The sequence below is a fragment of the Dromiciops gliroides genome, chromosome 4, assembly GCF_019393635.1.
Source record: "Dromiciops gliroides isolate mDroGli1 chromosome 4, mDroGli1.pri, whole genome shotgun sequence".
Lineage (NCBI taxonomy): Eukaryota > Metazoa > Chordata > Mammalia > Microbiotheria > Microbiotheriidae > Dromiciops > Dromiciops gliroides.
Window position 1 is genome coordinate 314,502,127 of NC_057864.1, and position 14,702 is coordinate 314,516,828.

The 14,702-nt window shown below is 35.8% G+C and overlaps 1 protein-coding gene across 3 annotated transcripts in view; it reads left to right on the forward strand.

Annotated features, from left to right (window-relative positions):
* CASP8AP2 (caspase 8 associated protein 2) overlaps window positions 1–14,702 on the forward strand; it is a 41,897-nt gene that overhangs the window by 12,707 nt on the left and 14,488 nt on the right. For all 3 annotated transcript variants that reach the window (XM_044005340.1, XM_044005342.1, XM_044005343.1), the window contains exons 2-6: window positions 160–242; window positions 6,331–6,399; window positions 7,979–8,079; window positions 9,240–9,314; window positions 10,923–11,038. In XM_044005340.1, the coding sequence (XP_043861275.1) occupies window positions 188–242; window positions 6,331–6,399; window positions 7,979–8,079; window positions 9,240–9,314; window positions 10,923–11,038 (416 nt within the window). In that variant the 5' untranslated portion in view covers window positions 160–187. The remainder of the gene's footprint in view (window positions 1–159; window positions 243–6,330; window positions 6,400–7,978; window positions 8,080–9,239; window positions 9,315–10,922; window positions 11,039–14,702) is intronic.

Genomic DNA, 14,702 nt, shown 5'->3' on the forward strand with positions numbered 1-14,702 from the left:
GTGATTTGCTGTGGGTTGAGCGGTGGTGTCAGATGGTATAAGTGCCTCCTTAAACTAAATTTTTGAAATTGCATGCTATATATACATTTGAGAAACTATGTTTCCTGGATTGTAAAAGATTAATTTCATCAATTAAAATATGTTCTTAAACAATTATAGATGGGGAACATCAAAGGTGATTGGGATCATGGCAGCGGATGATGAAAATGGTGATAGAACAGATTTATTTGATGTCCTCTTGGGTAAGAAAATCCAGTAGTTAAGTTATTTTTCTGACATTTTTCTTTCTTATAAAGTCATTGTACTTTTATTTGAAAACTCATATTTTTGTTTTTTTAATGCATGCTTTGAAGTGATCAATTTTGACTAAATTGATAATTATTTTTACAATTTTTATTTGTCAAAATATATGCATATATATCTATATTTATTACTTTGGAAACGTAAAACACATTTTTAGTAAAGAGCTCAGTGGGAGAATTTTTTATGGTAATGAACCATGATGAAAAAAAATTAACAAAAATGTCTAATAGAAAAGAGCAACTTTATTACTAGCAGCATGAATATAATTTTCAAGTATTATCTGTACATAAACTTTCATGTTTTTTGTACAATAAAATCTTAATCAGAATCTGAAAACATTAAAAATCACTAAAGGTAAAATGTTTGTTACATTAAATATTAGAAAAAGTAGTTCTGTTTAGGAATGCTATATCAATAGTAAAAAAAAAAATCCTGCAAAATACCAATGCATTATTTGGGCTAAATTACCATGTAAGTGTTAGGTACTTAGACTCTGAAATTATAAAGAGCTTTCTTTTTAGTAAATGATAAAGCAGAACTTTCCACAGCTTTGTTTTTCTTGCCACCAAGTTACCTTAATTATCTGCCAGTTTTCCTCTGACACTTCACATCAAGGACTAGGCCTCTAGAACTTTACTGAGCAAGGAGGCAATCTGTGTCATTGCTTTCTAAATTGTTAACTGTTGGGGGCAGCTAGGTGGCGCAGTGGATAAAGCACCGGCCCTGGATTCAGGAGGACCAGAGTTGGACTTCAGCCTCAGATACTTGACACTTACTAGCTGTATAACCCTGGGCAAATCACTTAACCCTCATTACCCTGTCCCCCTTCCCCCCAAAAATATTAACTGTTAAAATTAATGGCCTTTTTTAAAACTCTTGTTCTATTTGACCTGCCTTTAGCTTTTGATTTATTTGACCATCCCTCTACCTGGAGACTTTCATCTCTTGGCTTATGCAACAGTGCTTTGTCTTTTCTTCCCTTTGTATGTTAGATTATTCCATCACTGTATCCTCTGATGGATCATCTCCTGATAGTTAAGCGTGAATGTTTCTCAAGGATGTGACCTTGACCCATTTCTCTTAGTAATTTAATCATTTTCCATCGGTTCAATTAACATCTCTATGTAGATGAGTCCCAAGTCTGTATATCTAGCCCTAATGTCTCTCTTGGATCCAGTTCCACACTGCCAAATGCCTGTTGGGCGTAGCCACCACTGTCCTTGTTTTTTGTTTTCCCAAGTTTGTAATTTTGAAGTTATCCTTGATTCTTCTCTTTTTTTGTCACTCTTCCATATCTAGACAGTTGCTAAGGCTTAAGCCTTCTTTATGTCATGCTACTGTGTTCTAGCTTTCACATCCAATTGGGCACTGTAGCTCTATCATTAGGACACTGGGCTTCTGCTTGGTGAGGTTTCATCACTTTTTTGCCTGACCTAGGCCTTACATCCCTGGCTATCTTCATGCCATATCACTGCATGTGCTGCTACCACCTCCTTCTCATCCCTGATCCCTTTTCACCTTTAGCTCTGGGAACGATAATCACCTAAATATTACCTTTATGGGAAAGATTTGTCAATCGCTTGCTTTATGACTTATTTCACCATCCCTGTGACTTCACTGATCAGATTTCCTTTTCTGTCTCTCACTTAAATGTATTTTCTTCCCCACCCCCCCATTAGAATGTAAGTTTTTTGAGGGTAGGGACTACTTTACTTTTGGTATCTGCACCTCCACTACTTAGCAAATGTGTGGCATGTAATAAGTGCTTACTAAATGCTTTTTAAATTCATACATTCTTTCTGATTCTACTTTTCTAACATCTCAGCCCCTATTCTCCACTGAATGTGGCTGCTGAATGTGGTAATAATAACTTATTACCTCTTGCAGTAGTCCCCTCATTTAATTTTCCTACTTTGTTTCTTATCTGTCTTTGATCCATTCTCCACACACATGCCAAATTGATACTCTTTTCTTTCTTCCTCCCTTCCCTTCCCTTCCCTTCCCTTCCCTTCCCTTCCCTTCCCTTCCCTTCCCTTCCCTTCCCTTCCCTTCCCTTCCCTTCCCTTCCCTTCCCTTCCCTTCCCTTCCCTTCCCTTCCCTTCCCTTCCCTTCCCTTCCCTTCCCTTCCCTTCCCTTCCCTTCCCTTCCCTTCCCTTCCCTTCCCTTCCCTTCCCTTCCCTTCCCTTCCCTTCCCTTCCCTTCCCTTCCCTTCCCTTCCCTTCCCTTCCCTTCCCTTCCCTTCCCTTCCCTTCCCTTCCCTTCCCTTCCCTTCCCTTCCCTTCCCTTCCCTTCCCTCCCCTTCCCTTCCCTTCCCTTCCCTCCCCTCCCCTCCCCTCCCCTCCCCTCCCCTCCCCTTCCCTCCCCTCCCCTCCCCTCCCCTCCCCTCCCCTCCCCTCCCCTCCCCTCCCCTCCCCTCCCCTCCCCTCCCCTCCCCTCCCCTCCCCTCCCCTCCCCTCCCCTCCCCTCCCCTCCCCTCCCCTCCCCTCCCCTCCCCTCCCCTCCCCTCCCCTCCCCTCCCCTCCCCTCCCCTCCCCTCCCCTCCCCTCCCCTCCCCTCCCCTCCCCTCCCCTCCCCTCCCCTCCCCTCCCCTCCCCTCCCCTCCCCTCCCCTCCCCTGCCCTGCCCTGCCCTGCCCTGCCCTGCCCTGCCCTGCCCTGCCCTGCCCTGCCCTGCCCTGCCCTGCCCTGCCCTGCCCTGCCCATTATGGGGCAATGAGGGTTAAGTGACTTGCCCACGGTCACACAGCTAGTAAGTGTCAAGTGTCTGAGGCCAAATTTGCGCTCAAGTCCTCCTGAATCCAGGGCTGGTGTTCTATGCACTGCACCACCTAGCTACCCCTAAATTGATACTCTTACAATCCCATGACATCCCCTACTAAAAAACTTTCAGTGGCTCTCCATTGTTTGTAGTGTAAAGTACAAACTTCTCAGCTTGGCATTTAATCATCTCTTTGATCTCACCTACTTTTCCAGACCTGTATTTGTTACCTTTTATGCTCTCTATGCGCCAGCCAATCTGACCAACATGTCTTTTAAAATCAGTGTACCAGGGCAGCTAGGTGGCGCAGTGGATAAAGCACTAGCTCTGGATTCAGGAGGACCTGAGTTCAAAGCCAGCCTCAGACACTTGACACTTACTAGCTGTGTGACCCTGGGCAAGTCACTTAACCCTCATTGCCCCGAAAAACAAAACAAAACAAAAAAAATCAGTGTACCAACTTTCACGGTGCCTTTATAATAGCCATATCCCTTCACTAGAATATACTTTTATTCATTTCCTTCTTTTAGAATTCCTAATGTCTCTCAAGGCTTAGCTCAGGTGCCACTGCCTACATGAAACCTTTCAAGTTTTTTAATATTTATCTATGAGTATATATGTTTTGTCCTTCAGGAGAATATAAGTTTCTTGAGGAGAGGGGCTGTTTTATTTGCTTTTGTATTCCTAGTGATTAACATAGTGCCTGTTACATAGTGAGCACTAAATAAATGGTCAGTTGAATAATGAGTGATCCTCATCTAAAAAACTCAATTAACATTCATCCAGCATCTTGAGAGGTGTGAAGTATTGAAACTATGTACAGTATTTTCACCTCTCATCTATTTAGACTTTTTGATTAATGATTTACTAACCTAGATGTTAGGCATCAACTTTCATTTATTTGATGGATCCAGTGATTTCATCACCATATTTACTTCCTTTGTTGATGTCACAGTGTCTCTATACCATCTTATCCTATTTAATATCTGTGACTTTTCATCAGTTCTTGGCAGTGAGTGCCCCTAATTCTTTTTTTTTCCTTAAAATTGTTTTCAATTGGTACTTATTTTTATATCACCTTGATTTCTCACAATATCCATCTTCTGATCACCACTGAACCATCCCTCATAACAAGTTTTTTTAAAAAAAGACTAACCCTTGTAATAACAAGTAAAAAAGAGAAAAATAGTTTAGTAAAACTAGCTAATAGATCAACCAAGTCTAGCAGTATATAGAATATAGTATAACCATAGTTCCCCCACCTTTGAAAAGAAGTGAGGGAGGTTCATTTTTCTTAACTCTTTTCCAGGACTAAGGTTGGTCATGATAGTTATATGCCATTCAGCTTCCTATTTTACTTTTTTTTTTAAATTTACATTGTAGTCATTGTGTATATTTTTCCTGGTTTTGCTTACTTTGCATATGTGTCTTTCCACTTCTCTAAATTCTTTTCAATTCTCCTTTCTTTTGGTACAACAATAATCCATTATGTTAATTTACAATAATTTGTTTAGCCATTCCCCAATATTAGGCTTCTACCTGGTTTCCAGTTCTTTGCTACCACAAAAGGTGCTATTATGAATATTTTATTTTATTTATTTATTTATTTATTTATTTTTAGTGAGGCATTGGGGTTAAGTGACTTGCCCAGGGTCACACAGCTAGTAAGTGTTAAGTGTCTGAGGCCGGATTTGAACTCAGGTACTCCTGACTCCAGGGCTGGTGCTCTATCCACTGTGCCACCTAGCTGCCCCGAATATTTTATTTTTGATATACATGGAACCTTTGTTTCTGTCTTTGATTTCTTCTAATCTCTTAAGATGAGTTCTATGTCTATTAGTTACTAACATTCCACTATAATAGTGTTGTATATGTCTTATAGAATTAATCATACCAGGATTTTTACCTGTAAAGAATGTTCTTCCCCTTTCTCTTTTTATTAAGCCCCTAAAGAGACAGGATTAAGGAGGGAAAAGTTTTTAAAATGTTAATATGGTAATGAACAAAAAAAATTTAGGCCAGGTTATAGACATAATGTCACAGTTTTTATAATATTTCAAGCATCAATATGTTTTCCTTTTGATCTACATATTTTACCTGCTTGCAAAGAATCCCAATAAATTATTACTAGTGGTATTAAAAGGTAACAATTATAAAACATGTTTTAATGTGAAAGTAATTAAAATGATCTAGATTAACAAGGAAAATCAAATTAGATACTATATATATCAGTTTAGGCTCTGATTTTTCTAAAGGTTCTCAACTTATAAAGTATCAAGTCAAACTTATGAAGCATCTAGTTATCATAGAATGTGATATAAACATATATTCAAAATCAATATATAGCAAAACTATATTTATAGTTTGAATTTGCCTTCCCAGTTTGGATTGATTTGAAACAGCAAACTCTACCCATTATATGATATTCTTGTTTTGCTTTGTTTTTGCAGGGCAATGAGGGTTAAGTGACTTGCCCAAGGTCACACAGCTAGTACATGTCAAGTGTTTGAGGCCAGATTTGAACTTAGGTCCTCCTGAATCCAGGGCTAGTGCTTTATCCACTGTGCCACCTAGCTATCCCATTATATGATATTCTTAATTGTACTTTCTTCATACTCCTCTTCCTTTCAAAAAGTTTTAATAAGTAAATTCTTCAACACAAATCAGAATCAAGTGGGTTCATAAGAAAGCCTTTCTGTGTCAATAGAGGGGTTGAACTTGACTCCTCTTTTTTCTTTTTCTTTTTTTTTTCTCTTTTTGGCCCCAGATGTTTTATATTTTTTAATTTTTTATTATAATTTTCCAGTTACATGTAAAGATAGTTTTCAATATTTCTTTTCATGAGATTTTTAGTTCTAAATTTTTCTCCCTCCCTTCCCTCCCTCCTCCCCAAGACAGAAAACTATCTGATATAGGTTATATATGTACAATCACATTAAACATATTTCTGCGTTAGTCATGTTGTGAAAGAAGAATCCAAACACAAGGGGAAAACCCTCCAAAAAGAAAAAAAACAACCAAAAAGTAGAAATAGTGGTTCAATCTGCATTCATAATCCACAGTTTTTTTCTGGATGTGGAGAACATGTTCCATTATGAGTTCTTTGGAATTGTCTTGGATCATTGCACTGCTGAGAAGTTGGCTCCTCTCTTACCTGACAAAGAGATTTTTTTCTTTATAACCTTTGTCGTAGTAGACAGTTGTGCTAACTTTGTACTGAAGGATCATTCAAAATTGAAAATGCATTGACTATACGTTGCTTTTCTTTCAGCTTCTCCTCTTAAAAATAATGATGAAAGTTCATTGGACATTTATGCTGGGCTGGATAATACTCTAACTGGTAAGTTTAAAGTATAAAATAATTTTTTAAGTCCCATTATATATTAATCTGCAAGACATGGATACAAACTTCTTGCATATTCTTGCAACATGAATTGCTCCTGAATAATTGGTCTTTTTTTAAAATGTGACATATTATCATTATTATTGTTCTTCCAGTTCTTCTCACTTCATTCTACATCACTTCATCCTACCCAAAATTTTCTGAAATCATCTAGTCATTTAACCTCTTTAAATTTCAGTTCTCTCATCTGGAAAATTTGGAAGTTGCAGCTGATGACTTTTTTTTTTTTTAATTTTTAGTAAGGCAATTGGGGTTAAATGACTTGCCCAGGGTCACACAGCTAGTAAGTGTTAAGTGTCCGAGGCCGGATTTGAACTCAGGTACTCCTGAATCCAGGGCCGGTGCTCTATCCACTGCGCCATCTAGCTACCCGCAGTTGATGACTTTTTGATTTAAAATTTTTATAATTAAATTTTATTTCATTTTTTCAACTGTCAAGCATTCTTTTTCTTTTCTCCTTTTCTCTTCCTCTCCCTTCCCCCCTTCCCCCCAAAAAAAGAGAAAAACAAAACTCTTATAACAAATAAGCATAAACAGGAAAACCATATTCTTATATTGGTCATCTCTAGAGTGTACGTCCCCTTCTTCATATTAGTCCACATCTTTGTCAAGACAGGGATAGCATCGTTCATCATCATTCCTCAGAATCATGGTTATTCATTTTATTGGTCAAAGCTCTTCAATTGTTTCAAAATTGTTCATTTTAGAATAGTGATGTTATATTATAAAATTTTCTCTTGGTTCTCTGTACTTCTCTCTGCAGTATTTCATAAAAGTCTTCCCAGTTTTTCTCTGAAATAATGTTTCATTATTTATAGAAAAATAGTATTACATTACATTTATTATACTTTATTCAGCTAGTCTTCAATTGGTGGACACCCTTATAGCTTCCAGTTCTTTCCAACAACAAAAAGAGAGTTTCTATAAGTAACTTTGTGCATATAGAACTTTTTCTTCTTTCTTTGATCTCTTTGGGATATTGGCCTATCATGACTTGACATTTTTCCCAACTCTAATTCTTTGTTCTTATGGTCTGTGAACATAGTTACCACCAAATTTCATTAGTCTGCAAAATAATTGCTGTTTCTAATTCTTTATAAAGTGGATTATAACCTCTGTATATCCCCCCCCAAATCAGCTTAAGATGGCATAGCTTTTATAAATTTCAATATTGCAACAATTCTTATGATCGTGAATCACTCTTAAATCTTTAATATAATCCCTGGTGTCTGTTTTTTCTTTTGCACATATCATACTTTCCCTTGTATAATGGAAATTTATGTGTCTCTTCCCACTCTCAACCTCATTTGATTGCGTTTTTATTGCTGGTATTTACAACTATAAATATTTTTCCTCCTGTTTTGCAAACTTGACAAGCTCATTTTATTATTTTTGAGGTTGAACTGACCAACCTTTTTAAGTTCCTTTCCCCGTCCCAAAATTCTGTGATTTTCCATTGTTTCTTTCTAAGCACAGTTAATTAGGTTATGCCAAACATTATTAATTTTTGTTTCAGATAATTCTTCCAAACTCTGCCCACCATCGAGGAATTGCTTAGATTTGTATGAGGAGATTCTGACTGAAGAAGGAACTGCAAAGGAGGCAACATATAATGACGTACGCACTAGTGTTAGAAAGAGACAATAAAGCTATGACTTATGTGGCCCCTGAAATACAGGATATAATATTTTAAGATGAACAAATTATGCTCTTATGTAACTACATATTGTTTCAGTTTGTTTCTATTCTTTTTAATAAGAAGGTAATTTTATGTATTCATTTTTAGTCTGAATTTGTAATGTCATTCATGGATTTTCCTGGTGAGGAAACTCCCTCTCCCAGTGCAGATCAACTACTGTTTTATAGCTTCGATACTTATAATTATTTGGGGCACTGAGAGGTTAAGTAACTTGCCTAATATCATACAGTTAGAATGTTCAAAAGTGGGACTTGAAAACCCAGCTTATTCTAATTCCAAGGCTGGCCTTCTATTCACTGTACCATGCACCTCTCAGTGATGATGCTTTTTTAAAAAATTGAATTAAAAATTTTTTTTAATTTAATATTTATAACTTGTTTGTCCTCAGTAGAATAGACTGACTGTAAGTATTCCAGAGTACAACCAGTCAGGATTTTGTTTTTTTGGTGAGGCAGTTGGGGTTAAGTGACTTGCCCAGGGTCACACAGCTAGTAAGCGTTAAGTGTTTGAGGCCAGATTTGAATTTAGGTCCTCCTGAATCCAGGGCTGTTGCTCTATCCGCTGTGCCACCTAGCTGCTCCCAGTCATGATATTTTTACATTTTTTTTCACGATTTATCAAGTGAGTTAATAAATATACTGAAATATGTATTGTACTGTGGGAAATGATTGCTGGGGGCTAAATTGACAGTTTCTTTACATACCGTACTTGAATTTTTAGGTATCTAGGATAAACATGATGCAATAAACAAGATACTGTATCTGCTGAGCCTTCTTATTCTAACTTAATGATTTTTTTGTGTGTGGGGGGGGGCAATGGGGGTTAAGTGTTTTGCCCAGGGTCACACAGCTAGTATGTGTCAAGTGTCTGAGGCCGGATTTGAACTCAGGTACTCCTGAATCCAGGGCCAGTGCTTTATCTACTGCGCCACCTAGCTGCCCCTCTTAATGATCTTTTAAAATGTTTCTTAATAAAAATATCCTTCATTATGTCATTCTTCATATGTATTAATTTGTAAGAATACTTTAAAGAAAGTGTTTTAAGGTAGTCATAATTTGAATTATTTTGTGTTTTACAGTTGCAGCTTGAGTTTGGAAAGTGTCAGAAGCAAATTAAAGAGCTACTGAAGAAGTATAAAGATATACAGACACAGGTGTGCTATATTTAGGATATTTTAAATTTTTATTCTTGTGTCTTTTATAAAAAATATAAGTGCGAGATTTGTCTTCAGAAACAATTTAAACTGCTATTTTTGGTAGTTTTCAAAAAAGTTGTAAAATGCATTTATCTGACCATATCACTCCCTTGCTCAAGAAGTTTTTCAGTGGTTTTCTCCTATCTCTAGGACAAAATAGAAAACCCTGTGTTTGATTTTTAAAGCCCTTTACAGTCTGGCTCCAGTCTCCATTTCCAGACTTAATACATATTACTCCTTTACATGCACCATATCTCAGACTCATTGGTCGACCTGCTGTTCCTTATACATGATCTTCTATCTTCTGCCTGTCTCACCACTACTTCCTAGGATCTTGAATTTCCTTCAAAACTAAGCTCAAATGAGACCCACAGGAAAGCTATGTTGAATCTCCTCCCTTTCCAGTTACTATATGCATGCATATATACACATATATGTGTATGTATACATATGTAAGTAAATATGTATGTATAGTTCAAACACATACATATATGTATGTGTGTGGATATATGTATATAGATATAAGTATATGCACATACATATACATACACACATATACATGTATATATGTATGTGTGTGTATGTTTCCTTCCCAAATGCATCTCCCTTTTTTTTGCGCTTCTTGAGAGCAGGGACTATATTACAGTCTTTTGTCTTTGTATCTGCGTGTTTGACATACAGCAGGCATGTAACAAATGTTTGTTGAATGAGTAATGTTTTATGCTTTTCGGTTTGACTCTTTTATTATAATTTTTAGCAGGTATAGTGAAACTTCACTTTACTTTTAAGGATATAAAACTAATTATTACTATGACACTGTCCAAATTTTTATGCCACTCATTCTCAACTAAAGTTGCTTTTTAAAACTATTTAAATTGTTAAGTATTTTGACTGTCTTTGACTTCTGATGATTGGAAAATATTATTTATAAAGAATCCTATTTTCCTTTCTAGAAGTTAACATTTCCCTCAGTGTTAAAGAAATTGAAATAGAAATGAAATATTTGATATGAACCTTCATGTTATTATCAATCAAATTATGTACTTCCTACATGCTCTGCAATATGCTAGATACTATGGAATATAAGAACAAAGAATAAAATGACCCCTACTCTAAATAATAATGTTGATGCTCTGATTTTTTCTCTTGTAACAGGATTAATGCAGAAATAGGATTAATGTTATTATGTGTATATATATGTGTGTGTATATATCTATATCTATATCTATATGTATAGAGATATATAGACATAACCTATATCAGATTACCTGCTGTCTAGGGGAGGGGGGAGGGAGGGGAGGGAGGGAGAAAAATCTGAAATTGTAAAACTTGTATAAACAAAAGTTGAGAACTATCTTTACATGTAATGGAAAAAATAAAATACCTTATACATTAAAATAATAATAATGTTGAAGTAATGTTAATTACTTTAATGTTAATTATTTTAAATAATCTAAAAGGTCTTTGACTTAGGTAGTATTTAACTCTATTTTAAAGAAATAACTAACCTTTAATAAATGTTACTTTGAAATCTTCTACATATGTTTTTATTAATATTTTATGTAGAATTTCAGCCTACAAAGTGAAAACCAATCTCTTAAGAAGAATATTTCAGCACTTATCAAAACTGCCAGGGTAGAAATAAATCGCAAGGATGAAGAAATTAATAGTCTCCACCAAAAGTAAGTTTAAGGAGTCCAGTTTTGTAAATTACTTGAATTTGGGTGGGTTACCTTTATGTGGTGAATATTTTGTCTATTTAAGTGGAAATGAGTGAAATGCATTAATTTTGTCAAATTTTCATATTTCAGGGTTGGTTTTTGTTTTTACTGTAATAACTTACTGCTCATGGTAAATTACAATTGTCTTAATAATAGCAATTTTCCCAGTATCCTTCTCATTAGATATTTTTTATCCAGTGTAATTGGAAGTTGAAAAAGTATTGTTTGTTTTAGTGTACAAGGTATTTCTGTCTTGCACTTTGTCTATGTTTTAGTCCTGTGGTAAACAATTTCATTATGTAGCAAATTTGTATAGCATTATGTAGCAAATTTCCATTTTAGAGCCTTTTATATTCAAGATTTAAGAATGATTTGCAATCTTAGGCATTTTTGTAACATTGAAATTTATAGGATTTTGGTTCTTGGATTTGGAACTATATACCATCTTTTTTTTTTTTTTTTGGCGGGGCAGTGGGGGTTAAGTGACTTGCCCAGGGTCACACAGCTAGTATGTGTCAAGTGTCTGAGACTGGATCTGAATTCAGGTCCTCCTGAATCCGGGGCCAGTGCTCTATCCACTGTGCCATCTAGCTGCCCCCTATATATCATCTTAAACTGATTTTTTTTCCTGAATGCTTGTTTCAAACAAAAGAGAAACTAGCTGTGCTAGTTATGTGAGATTTGTATCTTTTAAAAATCATGTTTTGCATAATGTTTGATATAAGAGATTATATTCATCAATGGAAGTAATAATATGCTAATAATTTAAGTGTTTAAATTTCAAAGTTATGGTATTATTTGACTGAATGTAAGTTAAACTTCATTTTCATAAGAAAAACATTGTTGGTGATGCTTTAGGTCAGTTAACCCCTGTAAGGTGTATGTAGGACATTCATGACATTGTTTCTCCCCTTTAATAGCTCATAGTGGCATAACACCACATATTACTACAAAACTTACTCTTGTTTCTTGGTTTGTAAAATTAGGAAATTTTAATTTAAGATTTGAGACATGAGTCAGATACCACAAGATTTTGCAGTTTGTTGGACTTGAGAAGCAGTTGTTGTTTTTCTATAACCTTTCCAGATTTGACCTTTTATATGAGGTATCATTTGAGTTAAGAATAGAGGTTGGCTGGGGCAGCTAGGTGGCGTAGTGGATAGAGCACCGGCCCTGGATTCAGGAGTACCTGAGTTCAAATCCGGCCTCAGACACTTAACACTTACTAGCTGTGTGACCCTGGGCAAGTCACTTAACCCCAATTGCCTCACTTAAAAAAAAAAAAAAAAGAATAGAGGTTGGCAAATAAGCAGCCTCAGGTGTGTTAGGAACTTTAGGCTAATGATAATGATGGTAGCTGAAGCATCTATACTGTAAAATTGTTTAGAAAATACTTTTCATCCATTCTCATTTGATTTTCACAACCATGGCAATGTAGGTTTTATATTTTTTATAATCTCCATTTTACATATTAGAAAACCAAATCACAAAGATGTAAAAAATGAAATGCCCAGGGCAGGGACAGAAAGCCAGCAAATTATAGAGTTAAAATTTGAACCTAAGTCTTTTCAACCCAAATCAGGGACCTTTTTATTTTAGCTCAGTTGCCCTTCTGTAAAAGCAGGTGCAGAGTCTGTAGTGAAAGAATGTCAATTAAGAAACTTAAGATCAATGCTTCCTAATCTTTGAGTAGGAAGAAAACTTGAAAAAAATATTAATTCTGAAATTAAAAACTGTAAAGGAGCATTTCAGCATACGGCAGAACATAAAAAAGAGGATTGTTTATACAACTATGAATCTCCATTTCATTAAATTTGCTTTTTAAAAAAGTATATAATAGGGGCAGCTAGATGGCGCAGTCGATAGAGCACCGGCCTTGGAGTCAGGAGCACCTGAGTTCAAATCTGGCCTCAGACACTTAATACTTACTGGCTGTGTGACCCTGGGCAAGTCACTTAACCCCAATTGCCTCACAAAAAAACCCCAAACCAAAACCAAACCAAACCAAACCAAAAAAAGTATATAATAAATTCCATATATTACTTTAAAAACAGTCCTGTTTTGTGCTTCCTTTTGAATTTCATTCTCTTCTCTTCTGTGCATTTAAAATGCGGTTCAGTTGCCCTCTTTTGGGAGTGGGGCATCACTATAGCTAACACCCTTTCCACCTCTCATCCTGACCTCTTCCAATTAAGTGAGGTGGGGGAGATCATTGTTAGTATTTATTGATTTTAGAGAACATGTAATGGCAAGTGGTTATGATTTCAATGATGTTTAAACCAATTTGGTTTTTATTAATCACAGAATCATACATTTGAAAATAGCAAAATATGTTGAGACATATATTAATTCCATTTAAAGAAGATATTTTTACTTATTTATTACTTAGTTTGAGGAATCTGTGGTTTATTGCTTTGAATGCTTTTTTGAACAATCCAGATCTCAGCCCACTCATGCCTTCTTGTTCTTGGTGACTCTTGTCCATGTCTTCCACTAAATCTTATATAGGGATTTTACCTAGTATACTGGGTGTCATCTTCTAGATCTCTTGATATTCTGTATATACCAGTGGAACATGTGTGGAGAAAGTCCATTGGTTTTTCTTCCTATATGACCATCCTACCCTTTTAAAAATTTATGCATTTATCTAATGTGATAACTTCTGCACAGTTATTAATTGGTATTCTACATCCTGTTTAGACCTACTATTGTCATGACCCACAGTTTTAGTTCTTATAGTATTAATATAACTTCCAGTCATATAGCATCACTGGAAGACTGTTGACTTTTGTTTCAGGGAGTAGTGAGGGGTAATATTAGAAACACTGCACAGTTTCTCATATACAATCCAGTTCACTCTTTTGTTCAATACTGAGCCCAGTTTATTGTCCAATTAATTGTAATATCTGCTTAAGGTACATCTTGTAATGAACTTTACTGAGTTTAATAAGATGAATGTCTTGGAATAACTTGGTCTACAGAACTATGGGCTTAGAGGGCTCTACTATAGAGTAAAGGTCTAAGAAACAACAGGAAGTGACATAAATAGCAGTGAAAGGGTCAAAGGCTTTGAAATCTAAGGTGAAATTGATACCAATGTGTTTGTGGAAGCCATTGGAGGACTTTGAATAAAATAGTCACATAAGTTCCTCTCAAAATGTTTTTTGTAGCATTGTTGAATGAATTGAAAAAGGAGTGACTAGGTAGAATAGTCCCAACTACTTGGACCAGAGGTTTTATAAACAAAGTAGCCATTGTTCTTGAGAATTAATGGAGGATGTTTTTTTCCTCACCCTTTTGGTTCTAGCTTTTTAGGTTTGGGAATAATGGAAGAAATCTGGATTTAGCTAAGTACTTTGTATAGTCTACCTATCCAGCTAAAAGCTATAGGGAATAAGGTTGAGATGCATACATATTCATAATTATGGTCTTCCAGGAGATATAGTACTTAATATTTTAAATAAATTTTTTATTTTTCTTTAAAAAATTATTAGCAAGCATTTATTTTCTATTCCTTTCATTTCCCCCCTCTCCCCAACTATTGGGGGAAAAAAAAGAAAAACCAAACTTGGGGTGGGGCAGTAAGGATTAAGTGACTTGCCCAGGGTTACACAGCTGTTGTCAA